General features: G+C 34.9%; 1 protein-coding gene across 1 annotated transcript in view; it reads right to left on the bottom strand.

Annotated features, from left to right (window-relative positions):
- The window catches only part of yata (N-terminal kinase-like protein yata), a 238,753-nt gene that overhangs the window by 61,597 nt on the left and 159,952 nt on the right, over positions 1–17,204 (bottom strand). Inside the window, exons 12-14 of the mRNA XM_090380105.1 lie at positions 10,487–10,549; positions 5,459–5,647; positions 1,960–2,035 (exon numbers count right to left, since the gene is read on the bottom strand). Coding sequence (XP_090236231.1) covers positions 1,960–2,035; positions 5,459–5,647; positions 10,487–10,549 — 328 coding nt within the window. The remainder of the gene's footprint in view (positions 1–1,959; positions 2,036–5,458; positions 5,648–10,486; positions 10,550–17,204) is intronic.

The following is a 17,204-nucleotide window of genomic DNA, read 5'->3' as shown; positions in this document are numbered from 1 at the left end:
TTCTATAAATATAAAATATCAAATTCAAAATAGCAATAGCCTTTTTTTTTTTTTTTTTTTTTAATGAAAACTTTTCGTAACTTAAGTGACTTACATGGGCTGATTTTAACAACTAAATTTTAAGTGCTTTACTTCTATGTATGTAAACTTCCTGTAACTTAAGTGATTTCTTGGGCTGATTTTAACTTAAATTTTATGTACTTAACTTCAACTTCTAACACAAGTTTCTGTTGACTTAACCTGGTCTATACTATCATGGGATGTATAAGTACAATAAGAAATTCATAAGAACTTGTGGTTATGAATGTGGTTAAGAACTGTAGTTAGAAAAAAAAAATCTACTTCCATAACACCAGTTATGTCTATGTAATAAAACTAGGAGTGTTTAAAACATAATTAATGAATTTGAGCTTCTTATCAGGTCCAGAATGCTAATATTGCCTGATAGAGATATGGCCACTCAGACATAAGCAATAGAGAATTTCATTACAATTGGTACATGTGTCCAGGAAAAATATGATAAGTGTGTGTGGGGGAGGGGGGGGATTGTTTCTTTAAAAAGCTGCCTGAAAGCAACCACATTGAATCAGATAACAATTAGTTTGTGTGGTGTGTAATACGTGTACAAAAGCAAAGTTGTGCTAGGGGCATATTAGAGAAAAAAAAAAAGTCAAAATTACATTGTATTATTAAAATCTGTTTAGACAGTTTGAATGGACAAGTAAGTATAATTGTCCATTATGGGTTACTTTAACTCAACACCTGCTGACTGCAAGTCATGAACTGGTGATACACTAACCCAGATCACATTTTTCAATCAACTTAATGAGTGCCATTTATTTCAGCATGTCTGAGAGAAAACAAAGGACTGAAAAGTTCTTGACTTTACTAAATTGTTAGTAATATTAAAGAGAAGTGATTTTCCAATCCATAATAAGGATAAAATACAGGTTACAATTAAGGATACAATACAGCACCACCTCAATAAGAATGGAATACCAAAGGATCAAAGATTGGTCAATGAAAGGAAGGTTTTACACAAGTAATCTTGCTAATTACTATGATGTAGTCATAAAATTTTTAGATGCAAAATACTTTTATATTAACACTTAGGTCTTAGTAAAGCTTTTGATTTTGGTCTCCCAAGTCAAGCTATTGTATAAACTGGAGAAACTCGAGACTACGGGGAAGATACTCATGTAGATGAGGAGACAGGAGGTAGGGTTGGTCATAAACAGGCATTTTCCAGAGTGGACTAGCATAGCAAGATGAATTCCTCATGGATACAAACTAGGATCCTTCTAGTTTCTAATCTTCCTTAATGATATTGATGAGGGAGTACAGGGAAGATCTCAAATTTGTTAATGATATGATGTTGGTGGTTAATGATCAGAGCTAAGCTATCTCGTTTCAAACAAATTTTTTAGACTACTTCCAAATATAATCTGAAAAATGGTAACTCAAGTTTAATGCTTCTAAATGTGGGGTCTCACATCTGAGGAACAGAAACCCAGGAGTAACTTATTAGAGACTTGAGTTTGAGGTGGGGTTAAAGAAGTTCACAAATGAAAAAGGCTTGAAGTTTATGGTACAATCAAACTTGAAGTCTACTGTATAATGTATGCAGGTAATCAGGAGGGCACACAATACTGTAACAGTATTTCACAGACGGTTATAAGTAAGGAGGAGGATATCATTATTCCTCTACAAAAAATAACATTAAGGCTACACTGAAAATATCATATAATGGTATTTCACAGGTAATCAGGAGGGAACATGATACTGTAACAGTGTTTCACAGACCTTTGTAAGTGAGGAGGAGGAGGAGGAGGATATCATTATTCCTCTACAAAAAACAACAGTAAGGCTACACCGGAAATACCATATAATGGTCTGAAGACCAAACATAAAAACAATGAAATATATATTGCACCAATAAAATTTCAGAATCACACAAACCCATTTGTTCTGCTAGTGTGGGATCTTCAGACACTTTTTCCAGCTTGCTTAAGAAACCCCTTACTGCCTTGAATGCCTAAAATGAAATGTCAATAAAACTGATCAGTTAAAATGTTCCAAATATTAAACAAAAATTTATTTTAATTCTTTCATTAACACTGTATAGTAGTCATTAATTAATGCAAAAACATGAAATACTCTAATCTCATCAGTTATCCCCAAATAATATCAACAATAGGCTAAGAAGTGGCAACTGAAGTTTAACCTTGACAAATGCAAAGTACTGCATATGGGTAGAAGTAACTCCAGAGAAACATACCAACTATGTGGTACTACACTTAAGGTGGTAGAAAATGAAAAAGACCCGGGAGTCATTGTGCAGTCAGATATGAAGATTTCTGAGCAATGCAGACAGGCTGCCAGGGCAGGTCATGGGGTTTTGTCAATGATACATAGGAATTTTGCTAGCAGGGAAAAGGAGATGATTGTCCCTCTGTATAGGGCAATGGTCAGGCCACGCATTGAGTACTGCGTACAGGTCTGGAGGCCTCATTTTAGGAAGGATGTAGATTTACTTGAGCGTGTACAGAGAAGGGCAACAAGATTGGTGAGGGGAATGAAAGGATCCTCTTACCAAGAGAGGCTTAAGTTCTGCAAATTGCAGTGGCTGGAGACTAGGCACCTGCGCGATGATCTGATTGAGGTGTATAAGACCTTGAATAGGTTAAGCACGCTGAATTCTGATGGGATCCTTCCACGTTCAGATTACGAACCTAAGGGGCATAAATTCAAATTAAGAAAGGACAGATGTTGAATAGATGTGCGGAAATTTGCCTTTAGCCAGCGGGTGGTTAATTGCTGGAACAAACTTCCATCTGTCGTTGTGCAAGTTGATAGGTTGAATAAATTTAAGGAGGAACTGGACAGGCATTTGGAGGAAATGGTGTGATTTTTTTTTTTTTTTTTTTTTGGCTTGATTGATTGATTTGGTAGTTGTTGGCGCATCGGCTTCTGTGGCCATATTGCACCTCCCAAGGTTTTTGCAGTACTTTGATCCAAGCCCGAGGCGGGAATCGAACCCGCGACCTTTGGGTTGCCGGGCAGGTACTTTACCCACTCGGCTAGCCCGGTCGGCTTATTTTTTTTTTTTTTTTTTTTTTTGGCTGATGCTGCATAAGCTCATACACTTGCTTTCTTGCATCACATGCCACTACTACTATTACTACTATAATATTTAATAAAATATAAATAATTATTAACCATTTCATGATGCATTGTTTAAAAATAATTGAACATAATATAATATAATCCTTAGAAGACTCAACACAGAATAACCTAGATATATAAAAAAAAAAACTGAGGGAAAAGCAAACTTCACTATTTTCTTTTTTTGAAAAACATATATGTATTAAATTTTGTGTAAAATAAAATTTTATACACATTTCTACATTTGCATGATGTAGTATACTTTTATAAATATAAATACATATGTAAACAAATCTAGGTTTTTGCCACGTGAAATTTTCTCTAATTTTATGGATTATCTGAAAATTTATTTCCCATCTATCCTAGGTAATCACAAGTCTGCTGCCAAGTGGTTACTCAGAATTTTTGAGAACAGTATAATTCACATGTGTCACCTAGATATGCTTTGGGGAAGGGGATGGAAAAAACAAGAGCTGTAGACTCATTGTGTGAAATATGTTAACAGCTGCCAATTTGCTAGATATTGAAAAAAAAAAAAAAAAAAGTATTTTTATACTCTGGCATGACCACTAGGCCAGAGAAGCTTACAATTAATCATTTGGCCAGTGAATAAAATCATTAACTAAATTTAGCAATTATGCTATGCTCATTAATGATTTTATTGCACTTATTAACAGTGGAGCAATCCATCAATCATTAACTAAATATATTATATTTATTTAATGATTGACAAATGATAACAACAAGTCTGATAATAATATTTAACAAAATGTAAACAATCATTACCGATGTTTCATGACAGTTTTTAGAAAAATATAGTACAGCAGGTTTGCAATTACCTAGGACAAATGGGAAATAAATTTTCCAATAACCCACAAAATTAAAGAAAAACTCACGTGGCAAAAAATAATTTGCTTACATATGTATTTATATATATAAAAATATACTACAGCACATACAAATGTAGAAAAATATATATAAAATTTAATATTTTATAATTTTTGAAAAAGAAAAATGGTAACAGTTACTTTTCCTTCAGTTGGCCTAAGTGAATTTTGAAACTTCATCTTGTCAGTCAGAATAACAAGCATCAACTTGTTCTGCCTAGTAGAGTAGAGACACCACATAAGACAAACTGGGATTAACTAGGGTAATAGAAACCCTGGTTAATTAAGGGTCTACTAAATGTTACAAATGTTTGATTAAAAATTCCCCAGCCATTTCAGATATAGAAATGCTTCTATCTTCTTTGTTGGGCAGTTTATAGGTAATATTAAACAAAGGTGAAGCAGAGGTGTTTTCTTTTAAGGTATGTGCTGAAGAAACTAAGACTACAAGTCATCAGTATATTGCATATGTATATCATGTCTATATTCTAAATCAGTTTAATTGTATGGAAGGAAACACCAGTATCCAGGATATAAAATTCTAAAACTTTTGCCTGAGATTGCTAACTATAACTCCAAGTGAAAACAGTCTTTACAGAAAATTCCTTCAGTCCATAATGGTACTGAACTTCAGACATTTTTCAAACAAGTAATGAATGTCAAAGCCACTAGGGCAGTTGAACTAACATATGTTGTTGCTGTTTTTATTGGAGGTTTTATGGTACAATGGCAACTAAAAGACAATATGTGCCAAACAAAGCTAGTATGAACTTATTAACTGAAACAAAAAGATAAGAACAAAGTTTGCCAATTCTACTAACTACCCGTGTGTCTTGTTTCTGTTTTGTCTTTCATATTAAAAAATTATACATCCTCAGGGTTTTTAGTAATTTAAATACAAATTAAAAGACTACTTTTTTTTCAGGCATTTATACTAATAAAAGGGGAAAAATTGATTTGTATAGTATTTAAATTTATTTGAATATGATGTTGGTATATTGCTGAACTTTATTTATTAACAAACAAAACTGAAAAGCTTGCTACATTTCTTATTGTTAGTTTTATGGTGGATTAGCATCTTAGGTTATACTGAACTAGCATACTGTCTGTAGGAGTGTGTGTTCATTCTGCATGTAGTGCAACCTGAAAATCCTGGAATAAGTCAGGAGGAGGAAAACCATATTTTATTCGTCTGAGACTGGCTAACTATGGCCTCAACTGAATTGACTTTTAAGAGTTCCTCCAATTTCTACCAGATTCAAGCTCACAACTCTCTAAGTGACAAGTGCTGAAACTACTATACTGTAATTGAGGATTTAAAAAGTTTTCAATTATATGAGTGGAAAATGGCATTTTTTTTTTTTTTTAATTCTAGTTGCAATTTCAATAATTTCAAAAATAATTACCTGATCTCGCACAGACTTTTCACTATCCATTGTGCAGTGACAAAGTGCAGGAAGAACTTTGATGGCACAATCTCTAAGTGTAAAATAGCTTTGTGTGGCAGAAAGGGCCAAGATGCCGGCTGTACGAGCTGGAGGAAATGGATCTCTCATTGCCCTAATGAATGCTGGAATTAGTACTTTTTGCCTAGTCTGTATTTAAATAAAGAAACGAAATAATACAGAGTTCAATTAATATTAATATTTTCTAAACTCATAAATATTTGCCTGGACTTTTCTTTAAAACACAAACACAAATTTGGTAGGATGATTACTTTCTCGATATGAAGGATGATGAGAAATTAAAATATTATTAATGAGATATTGTTTTCCAAATGTTTTTAATATCATTAAATAATTTTGAATTCTTAATGTCTTGCAGTGATCTGAGCATCCAGTTTGATTCAGGTTACTGCTGCAAAAAGTGATGCTGTTCAGCATGAATCAAAATAACATGGCAACACTACCTAACATTTCTGAGAGAAATAATTAACAAATTTGATATTTAATCAAAAGTAAATAAGCGTTATTGACATTTCAGGAAAAATTCATCATGTATATTATCAAGGTTTCTTGTATGAACCAATACTTCCTCTTACATTGAAAACTAATCTTTAAGTGACCTTTATATACAATGTAATATAAATATGAGTGCAATTCAAAGAGAAGCATGTACTGCAGGGGATAAAAAATGGTTAATTTACATAGTGCATCACATTTCAGGCACATTAGCAAATAGTAATAATTTACAAAAAGAAAGCAATAACTTTTATGTATGAACTGAGAAAATTTCATTTCTGCACATTGCTCATCAGTGCATGACAACAAACATAATAACCAGTGCTTCAATTACAATATAGGGATTACTTATGTTAGGGGGCGGCAACCTGCAGCTTGTGAGCCGCATGCGGCTCTTTAACTTTTAGCCCACATGTATGACAAGTGATGTATTTCCGCAAGCAAATATTTTCGAACACGAACTATATTAAAAATAAATCAGGAAACCATCTGAACAATGCAAGTCTCTCAGCATGTTTATGGATGAAAATTACGGCATACTCAACTGATGTTGAGAGACTTGCTCAAGAAGTTCAGCAGCACTTTAATTCTTACCTAATTGGATGTTTGTTTTGTTTTTTCAGTATTAATAAATAATATTTAAAAAAATATATTTTTTAATAAAACAGAAAAATACATATATATAACAATTGCTAGATTTCTATTGGTCTGATTTTAATCAAACTTGGAATAGCCCAACAATCTTTTTAATAGCCGGTAAAACATAAAAGTTCAAGAAAATCCATCTACTGGGAGTTGAGGATGGGGAAAAAAATAAATAAAGGAAATATTAATCAACGGATTTCTACTGTTCCGATTTTAATTAAATCTAGAATGACTGGACAGAAATCTACCCGCTGGGAGTTGAGTTTTTACGTGCAGATAGACATATCAACATGGTTTAGGCAATAGGTACATTATGCATATATGCTAATATGCCTAAAAAGAAGGCAATGGATTTGAGCATGTTTATTCAGATGCACGGACAACATACAGAATGTGATACTAAATTCTCTTTCCATATCTTTCAAAACTTGCATATTGTTATTCAAGAATATTGCCATTTTTTCACCTCCCTTTTATATGGGGGACAAGCAATGGTATTTCAATAAATAAGACCCAGAGATGACTGATAAAAAATATTATATTATTAAATATTATAAATTTGGTAGGATGATTTGTTTCTCAATATGAAGGATGATGAGAAAATAAAATATTGTTAATGAGATATTAAAATGGTCTAAGATGTTAGAAAGTAAACTTTTTTCTGTATCTGCTAAAAAAAAAAAAAAAAACAAACCCTCTCCCTCATAATATTCCCATAGTCAAAAAAAGTGCCCTATCCAATTCGTCCTTGAATTTTGAGAAACTGTCCATCTCTGACAGAATCTCAGTTATCGGTTGATTCAACTACCGCTCATCTCAGTTGCCCAAATTATTTGTATGATTCCTTTCACCTCAAAGGTGATACTTATGCACATGTCCAATCTGATATTCCTATCAGAGACTTGGTAATTTCCTCTTTTCAATCTTCTCTGGCTTAAAATCTCTCTACCTCATTCTGTCAAATTATATCTGTTGTCTCTACCATTCTTCCAACTCCACTAATCACTTGGAGCTCTTCGACTTCCTCGCTTTGCAACATGACTTTCTCTAGTCCAACTTTCCTAACAGTGAGGTAACTTTCCTTAGTGATTTTAATCTTCAGCTGGCTTCTGTTTTCTAGACACACCGACCCAGCTGGCCGAGATGTTGAGGTTTTTGCAATTACTAATGACCTTGCACAGATTGTTCATTTACCTACAAGAATACCGGACAATCCTAATCATACAGCCAACACGCTTGATCTTTTTCTCACAAACAACCCTTCTAAGTACACGGTCGAAGTGAGTGGTCCTTTAGGCATCTCAGATCACAACTTGGTGATTGTCACTTCTCCAATGGAGCCTTAATCTCACGGCTATTCCCAACCTCGTGTCGTTTGGCATTACAAGAATGCAAAATGGGATGACCTGTGAGTGTTCTTTTCTTCTTTTCCTTGGTCGGACTGCTGTTTCAAAACTTCTGATGTCAACATTTGCTCAGATAGTGTCAGTGAAATTATTCTTGTAGGAATGGAATCCTTTATCCCACACTCCACTTAAAATCTAGTCCTCTATCTAAACCTTAGTTTTCCAATAAATGTGCTAAGGCCATTCAGGAGAAAAATGTTCCATATCATAATTGGCTTGTTTCCAATTCTTCAGTTTCATTTTCTGCTTACACCAAAGCTTGCAACAATTGTAAAGCAGTTATTAATCAGTCAAAAATAGATTTTGAACAGGCTAAGAGTAGAAAACTTTCTTCTTGCCCTAACTGTAGCCGAGCATTCTGGTCTCTTGCCAAAGCTATTGGCTGCAACTTTTGCCCATCTTTGCTCCCCCCTCTGTCAAAATCAGATGGTTCTGTTGTCACTTCGGCCAAGGATAAAACTGAACTGCTAGCATCGCATTTTTCTTCCAACTCATGTATTAATGATCTTGGAAAAACACCTCCCACCATTCCCAACACGCTCCATTCAATGCCTCCTGTGGTCTTCCGTCAAAAGGATGTCTGAAGGATTTTGACGAATCTTGATGCTCGGAAAGCTCCAGGTCCCGATGGTATTTCTCCACTTGTTCTCAAAACCTGTGCTCCTGAACTTACTCCTGTTCTTTGCCGCCTTTTTTCACTTTTTCCTTCTGCTTGGAAATTTGTTCATATCCAGCCAGTTCCTAAAAAGGGTGACAAATCCCTCCCATCCAGTTATCATCCCATTGTAATTACTTCTATTCTTTCAAATGTAATGGAGGAATCAATTAACCGCCAACTCTTAAACTACCTAGAAACCTTCCGTCTGATCAACGATCACCAGTATGGATTCCGTCAGTGTTGATCCACTGGTGATATTCTGGTTTATGTTACCCGGCGAAACACAAGCAGTTGCTCTTGACATCTCAAAGGCTTTCGATCGTGTTTGGCATAAAGGTCTTCTAAACAAGCTTCCATCTTATGGTTTGCCAACTGTTTTTTGTAATTAGTTATCCAGTTTTCTCTCTGATCGCTCGCTGAGGGTGATGGTAGATGGCTCTCTCTGTCTTCTAACTTCTCCACTAATGCTGGTATCCTCCAAGGTTCAGTTCTTTCCTCCACTCTTTTCCTCTTGTATATTAATGACCTTCTTCCATTGACTGGAAATCCTATCCATAGTTTTGTCGATGATAGCACATTGCATTCCACTTTCCATTTTGAGAAACCTTGCTCTGCTCAATCAGCTTCAACTTCCCAAATATCCGATACCAATTCCTTAAATGCGATCTCCAGATAATTCTCCAGTGGAGCAAAGACAACTTAGTTGATTTCAATCTTTCTAAAACTCAGTCTTGTCTTATATCTTGCAAAAAGGATTCTTCTGCTCCTATGCTAATTTTTTGTGACACTCCAATTTCTAGGCAAGTTGATATTTCTTTTTTTGGGATTACCCTGACTTCTAATCTCTCTTGGCACAAGCACATTACAAATATTTCTTCCTCTTCATCTAAAAAACTTGGTTTTCCCTTTCGCTCTTGGTGTTACTTTTCTTCCAAACAGCTTTTAACTCTGTACAAATCACAAATCCGCCCTACCATGGAATATTGATCCCACATCTGGGGCAGTGCCTCCAAAACCTCTCTCAGGCTTCTAGATTCCATTCAGAAAAGGGCAGTTAGGTTAATTAATGACTCATCTCTAACAGAGTGTCTCCACTCGCTGTCTCATAGACATACTGTTTCTGCTGCATGCCTTTTCTACAGATATTTCCATAGGCACTGTTCTTCTGAATTGGCTTCTATAATTTCCACTCTCTCTCTCTTTCAAAACAGTTCGAATACGTGCCACCACCAGCCAACATCCATTTACTGTCCAACTTCAAACTCACAGAACCAACTTTTCATCTTCCTCATTTATTATTTCAACTGCCATTTTCTGGAACAACCTTCCTTCATATGACGTTCCTGAAAATTACAGTCCACAGAAGTTCAAGTCTAATGTCAATCTTCTTTTGTCTTCTCAACCTCCAACCCAAGCATGGTACTAAGTACTATAAGTTCTAATACCTCTCATGTTTGGGGTTTTCATATAAAAAAAAAAAAAAATCTCAGCCACCCTAGTAGGAATCTTATACCTACATTCCAGAATATGTGGTTCAAAGGTAAACTTTACATGAACCTTAATCTATACAATGTCAAGCTCATTTTTATTATTTAAAACTTTGTTTACAACCAAACAAGTATTAGCAAATTTGGAACAATGGATCTTTCCTTGTCCAAAGTGAATGTGATCTATAAAGAAATCATAAATACAGAAAAATTCAACAATTTGACTTGGATAAAGCATAAAAAGATAAATATTTTGTAAAATGGATAATTAACTCACCTGTGGATGCAGACAACTGGCAATTTTTCCCAAGCATACTGTAGTGTTTGTCCGAATTCCACCCTTTAAATAAAACATTTAATCTCTCATTATGCAAATCACATTAATGTAAATAAACTATATCAAATTAAAAAAAAAGCATAATACTGTATGGGGAGGGAGAGAGAGAATTATGATCGTGTATTTATTTTATAGTAAACTATATTTAATTTAGGAATATAAATACAGTGGATTCCGATTATTTGGGCCACTGGTTAATCAGGTCAGCCGTTTATTTGGTTTGTTTTTTTGTTTGTTATTTGGTTTTTAGGAGCATTAGCAACTAAGGCCATATTGCTCCGGGGTATGCGGTGGTCATTCCCTGACCTTTCCGCATCCTCCGTATTTGGTGGTGACGGGCTCCGTTTATTTGAGGCAAATCTTAAAAAACAGAACCCAATCGAGAAAATAGCCAGGGTTTACTTCGCTTAACTGGGACAAAATGCCGTTTAATCAGGGCAGGAGACCACAGCACTGAAGATTACCCTTTTGTCACCAACCATACCATGTAGTTCGGTCGAATTTCTGGAGGTCACAACCATAAAACAATAAAAACAATTAGCAGTCACCTGTTTATTGGGCTTTTGCGTTAGTGAAATCTATCATAAACTGATAGTAAACTCAATCTTATTGAATTTGTGATAATACCGACAGCTGGAATTTTGTGGGTTATGGTGAAATGTGTTTACACTTCTATGGAATCTTCAATCATATAAAAAAAATAATTTTCAGAATCTTCTCTTCATTCCTATTTTTAAAGCTTTTTAATTTGTTACTCCGTTCTCACTTGCGCATATCGTGTTACTTGCAATTTGTGTATGCGGTGTTCTTTGTTATTGATTGCTTATCTTTTTACTGTTTTAAATTTTAACCCCCACCCACAAATGACAGTGAACAGAAATGTCAACTAGTTTAGTTAGTATGTACTTATTACAGTACGTATTAATTCTTCTGATTATCACGTATATTCTTCCAAATTTCACGTATCATTTAATTTTTTAATTGGTAAGGTAATAAAGGGTAAATTTGTACTTAATATATATTTACTTTTATAGCCTGTGGATAATATTCCTCCTATTTTCACTAATTAGAATTGCTGTTTAATTGAATTAAAATTCAATTCACAAACATAATCACAACGACTGCGCTTATTACACATCATATAGTGAACGGTACTTTACAATGGTGACTCCATCGTAACGTGATTTGATTGTACAGTGAACCAATTGTAAGGGGGAGGGCATTGTATTTTTAACTATTTATGTGAAACTTCGGATAATTGGGGCAGCCGCTTAATCGGGCCAAAATGCACCCGATGTATCCCAAATAACCGGAATCAACTGTATAATATTTTCCAATTACTTCAATTCCTATACAGAAATACAAACCTACCTTTTGCATTTTGCAATATAATTTGTTTCATGTGTTTTTCTCATTAAAATTCTGATTATATTTTCCAAAAGAATGATAGTATGAATCAGAGCTGTAATACTCAATATGTTCTACGTTGATAATGATATTAGTAAATTAATAAGAGGAGTTTACCTCAATATAGTACGTGGAACACTTCCGTATGATACCCTCCAGAAATTAAAACGGAAAAAACGAAAAAATCGACAACTTACCGGTACATTAAAGTAAAATATAAATAATTAAAGTAAATTATAAATAATTAAATAATCAATTTAACACAATTCAAAATCAATTCAAAACAATTAAAATTCAAATTAACGCAATTAAAAGAATCTAACGAAAATATTCAAAACGATTTTCCTTCCTGAAGCTGACAATGCTTTTCGACGAAAAAATTTTTCTAACGAAAAAATTTTTCGTTAGATTCTTTTAATTGCGTTAATTTGAATTTTAATTGTTTTGAATTGATTTTGAATTGTGTTAAATTGATTATTTAATTATTTATAATTTACTTTAATTATTTATATTTTACTTTAATGTACCGGTAAGTTGTCGATTTTTTCGTTTTTTCCGTTTTAATTTCTGGAGGGTATCATACGGAAGTGTTCCACGTACTATATTGAGGTAAACTCCTCTTATTAATTTACTAATTTCCAAAAGAATGCATCTGTGACCTAATTAACTCTTATAAGACAAAATTTCATTGTCCTTTTCAGACACACAACTATATCATTAAGTAAGGACTTTCTGAAACATAAAACAAGATTAAAATTCCACAGGAAGATCATAATTTTATTCCTTTATTATAATTCAGTTTCCTTTAATTTTTATGCATTTATATAAATATTTATGCAGTAAAAATCAAGTCTTGAGATCAAGGTCAAGGATCTAGTAAAGATCTAGTTAATTACTCACAGAATGACTAACTGTTTAAAAAATCTGTAATATTTTAAGATGATCAAAGATTAAACACAGGTCAAAGATAAAAAAATTTAAGGGTTTCTCTCCTTAATTTGGAATGTAGGTGGAAGTGGGAAGATAGTTAGCAGCACTTGCACCTTTGAACAATAGTACTCGTGATAATATTGTTTGAGACTGAATATATACTTTTATAATGAATACACCAACTAAAAGTAGGTGCTGTATCTGAGATCTCTTGCAAAGCTCAAAACCAAGATATTTTGGAAAATATCTTGGTTTTCCACTCAACATATCTGGAGCCCCTTAAAACATGTCTGCTCTCTTTGACTTCCTACAGCATAATGCTGTAAGCAGTCAAAGAGAGCAGACATGTTTTAAGTGGCTCCAATGTGAATATTGAAGGGTTCTAACATCAGGTGCCTGCCTGGTAGATAAAATTTTTGTTTAAAATTTGTTTAAATTTTATTTCTGTAATTTTGAAATCTATTTTAAGTTTACTGGTGGAAAATGTTTTGGTGTGCAATTTAATTTCTGACAATGCTAAGTTAAGTCCAAGGACATCACGACTCAGAGAGATATGTCTGCAGGCATTTACAGTGTGAGTCGTAAGTTTGTCACTTGTATAGCCTGTAGCATGTATTCTAAGGTCAGTCTAGCAGACAAAGCAAGCTCAAATGATGATTGTTTTCTCTGCACTCTATGTAAGGCGTATCATCATCATCATTATCAGTAATTCAGTCTTGTGACTAGTCAGCTCCTCTGATGAGCTGTTGCCACTTTTTCTCTCCTGTGCCATTTGTTTTAATTCTTCAAAATTTTGAAGTCCTGCTTCATCTAACAATGTCCCGATGAAGGTCTTTTTGGGTCTACCTCTAGGGTGTTTTCCCTCCACAGTCCCCTCTATTGCATAGAGAAACAAACCACCATGTTGAATCACGTGGCCATCCATTTTAGTCTAGTTGATCTTATTCTATCTAAAATTTTCCTTTGTTCTTGGACATGTCTTAATACTTCCACATTTGACATTTTTTCGGTCCATTTAATTTTTATCATCCTGCGTCAGCACCATATCTCGAAGGCCTCAAGCATCTTTTTGTCTCTCTTTGTTAGAATCTGTCTCTGCTGCATATATTGTCACTAACCAAATATGTCTTTATTATCTTCTTCCTAATTTCTTGTGACATCTTCTTCTGTGTAATCAAGGACAGTTTATTCTTGAAAGATTGTTTTGCCATTGCAAATCTGGATTGAACCTCAGTTTGACATGAAATGTCCTGTGCAAATAACTGCCCCAGATACCTAAAGTGCTCTACCTGTTCTATTCTGACTCCATCGATCTTGATTCGGAAGGAAATTGACCTTTTACTAATCATCATTGCCTTAGATTTCATAATGTTTATCTTCATTCCATACTTCAGCGCTTTCTTATTTAGTCTTTTTTGATAATTTTTTGCAGCATAGCATGCTGCAAAAAATTATCAAAAAAGCACTAGCAGGGCAATCTGCTAGTACAGCCTGATCGTCTGCAAACTTAATAGCCTGTACATACTTTTCTCTTATTTTAATCCTCCACTTCTTATTCCCTTTATCATCACTTTGGTAAAAGCACTGATTTTGGTTTGGTTTGGATTTTATTGGCGCATTAGCAACTAAGGCTATAATGCACTAAGACCAGAAAAAGCATTGAACAAACCAGGTGAAAGTAAGCATCCCTGTCTTACTTCCTTTTTAACTTTAGCTTTTTCTATAAGTTCTCCCCTCACTTTTATCACCACATTTTGTCTTTTATATAAGTCACAGACCAGTCCAATAATCTTCTTCTTGTATCCGATTTTCTCAAGCAATGGGAACAGTTCTCTCCAGATTACTCTATCAAATGCCTTCTTGTAATCCCCAAAACACACAGAGGTTTCTTCCCATGTTATACATTTTCTCACCCAACACGCTCAACATTCCAATAGCATCTCTCATCAATCTGCCTCTGCGAAAACCACACCGTGAGACATCCAGAAATTGTTCAATATGATTCTCCATACGAACTTTGATACCTTCCAGCAGAATCTTGGATGCATGGGTAATAAGACTTATAGTTCTATAGTCTTGGCATACTGTTGGTGACATCTTCTTGGGTATGGGGATTATGACTAATGTGCAGAAATCCTCCGGCCAATGCTCATCCCTGTATATCATCTTTATTCCATTCAAATAAGGCTTTCTTCAGATTTTCTCCACTGTATTTTAAAAGCTCTGCAGGTATATTGTCAATTTCTGGTGCTTTGTTATTGCTAAGGGGCTTTAAGGCTGTATTGTATTCATCTTTAGATATTTCCTCCTCCGTGTTTTCTTGTTCTTTTAGTGCTGTATTCCTCATGTGTATGTGTTTGAATCATCATAAAGTTCTTCAACATATCTCCTCCATCTTTCCTTTTGTTCTTCGAAGTTCAGTGCTGTCATTCCCTTTTCATCCAGCATTGCTCTTGTTTGGATTTTGCTACTCTTTCTTGTTAATTCTCTGATTTTTCTATGCACCAAATCCACCCAACATTGTTGTTCGAGCACTTCAATCTCTTGACAGTTCTCTGTTCTTTAGCCTTCCTAAATTCCCTATCAATTGCATTCTTCAATCTATGATAGTTCCTTTAATAATCATTTTTTTTGGCTTTTCAGTCTCCTCCATTTTCTGCCATAAAATAGCTGTGATCCAAGGGCTTCCTCCTAATTTTTTCACTCTTACCTAGAGTCACTGATGCAGCTTTACAAGTCATCTCCTTGATTAAAGACTAATTTTGCTCTAGATCGTTTGTAGTCTCCTCTGCAGCCATAACATTGGTCAGATCTTGAAATACATTTTTTGCACTCTCCTGTATAAATTTCTCAACATTCCATCTCATGAATGATTTCCTTTTATTCATGCACTTCAATTTTAGTTCCACATTCATCTTCATGAGCAAGTGGTCTGAATCTCCATCTGCTCCCGGATAGGACTTTGCTTTCTTCACTTGGTTACGGTATCTCTGTTTAACTAAGATGTAATCAATTTGGTAGCTTCATGAGTCGCCAGGATTCTTCCATGTATATCTTCTGTGGAGTGGTGCCTTAAACCACATATTTGCTACCATTAGACTCTCTTCTGTACAAAACTCCAGTAAGTGTTGACCTCTTGTGTTTCTCACACCCAGACCAAAATTCCCCACAGTCTTTTCTTTCCTACTCTCTCCAACTACTGCATTACAATCCTCCATAATTATCACGTTGTCACCTGATTTGGTTTTCCACATTAATTCCTCCAACTGTTCATATATCTCCTTGCCTAATTCGTCAGCCCTATTTGAAGTGGCATATAAAAACTGATATAATTACTATGTTGACTGGATTTGCAGCAAATCTGACCATGACAGGTCTATGTCCCAACGATTCCACATCTACTAGTGCTCTCATGAATCTTCTTGTCATAATTATTGCCACACCCCCTTGTTCGCCACTACTTCCAGAGTGCACAACTTTATAGTCTCCACTTACAAATTTGCCTACTTCACTCCACCTTGTCTCCACCATTCCAAGCACATCAGTACTATTCCTGTGCATTTCTCTTTTGACATTCTACAGCTTTCCACATTTCAACATTGTTCGTAAGTTCCGTGTCCCAATTTCACAACAGGGATTTCACAAGTTGATGACCTGACATTTAGTTTTATTAAGGGGACTCAACTTCCCCTTCCGGCCTGACATCACTATGAGCATTCTGTTATGCTACGATGAATTTCGTAGCTACCGGATCTTTCAGACATCTATAGCTCGCTCGTCATAGGATTACTTGGGATATGCTTTATTTACAGGGTAGTTTCCCGTTTAACATATATATAAACAGAATATACAGGGTGTTTCAGTTAAACGTTTCAGAACTTCTAAGAGGGGTAGGGTACATCCTGACAACTCGAAATCCTATAGCAATGTGGGGTCGGAAATGCTTTCCTGAAGTGGTGTTGTACACAGAAGCACCATAAAGAAAAGAGACCGTAAGTGAGAAATCGTTTTAATAATACATGAAAAGAAGCAAAAGGTACATGGATTAAAGTAAGTGTTCGAAGTTTCTTCCACGGGCTACAATGCTCGCCTCACATCTCCGACGCATGGACATCCGAACATTCTGGAATACTCCAGGCGAATTTCGAATTTCTTGAACAAGAACGCCAAGTTAGTAGGATGGATGATTACACGAACGCAGAGTTAACTGATATGCATTTGGCATACGGGGCTGCAAATTGTAGTGGGCCAGCCGCACAGCGTTTGTACGCGGAACGATATCCGACGAGGCGTATTCCCAGTCATAATTTCTTTGCAAGAC

This window comes from Mastigoproctus giganteus, chromosome 8, assembly GCF_048544385.1.
Source record: "Mastigoproctus giganteus isolate SK-2022 chromosome 8, ASM4854438v1, whole genome shotgun sequence".
Taxonomy (NCBI): Eukaryota; Metazoa; Arthropoda; class Arachnida; order Uropygi; family Thelyphonidae; genus Mastigoproctus; species Mastigoproctus giganteus.
This window is presented reverse-complemented; position numbering and strand designations above follow the sequence as displayed.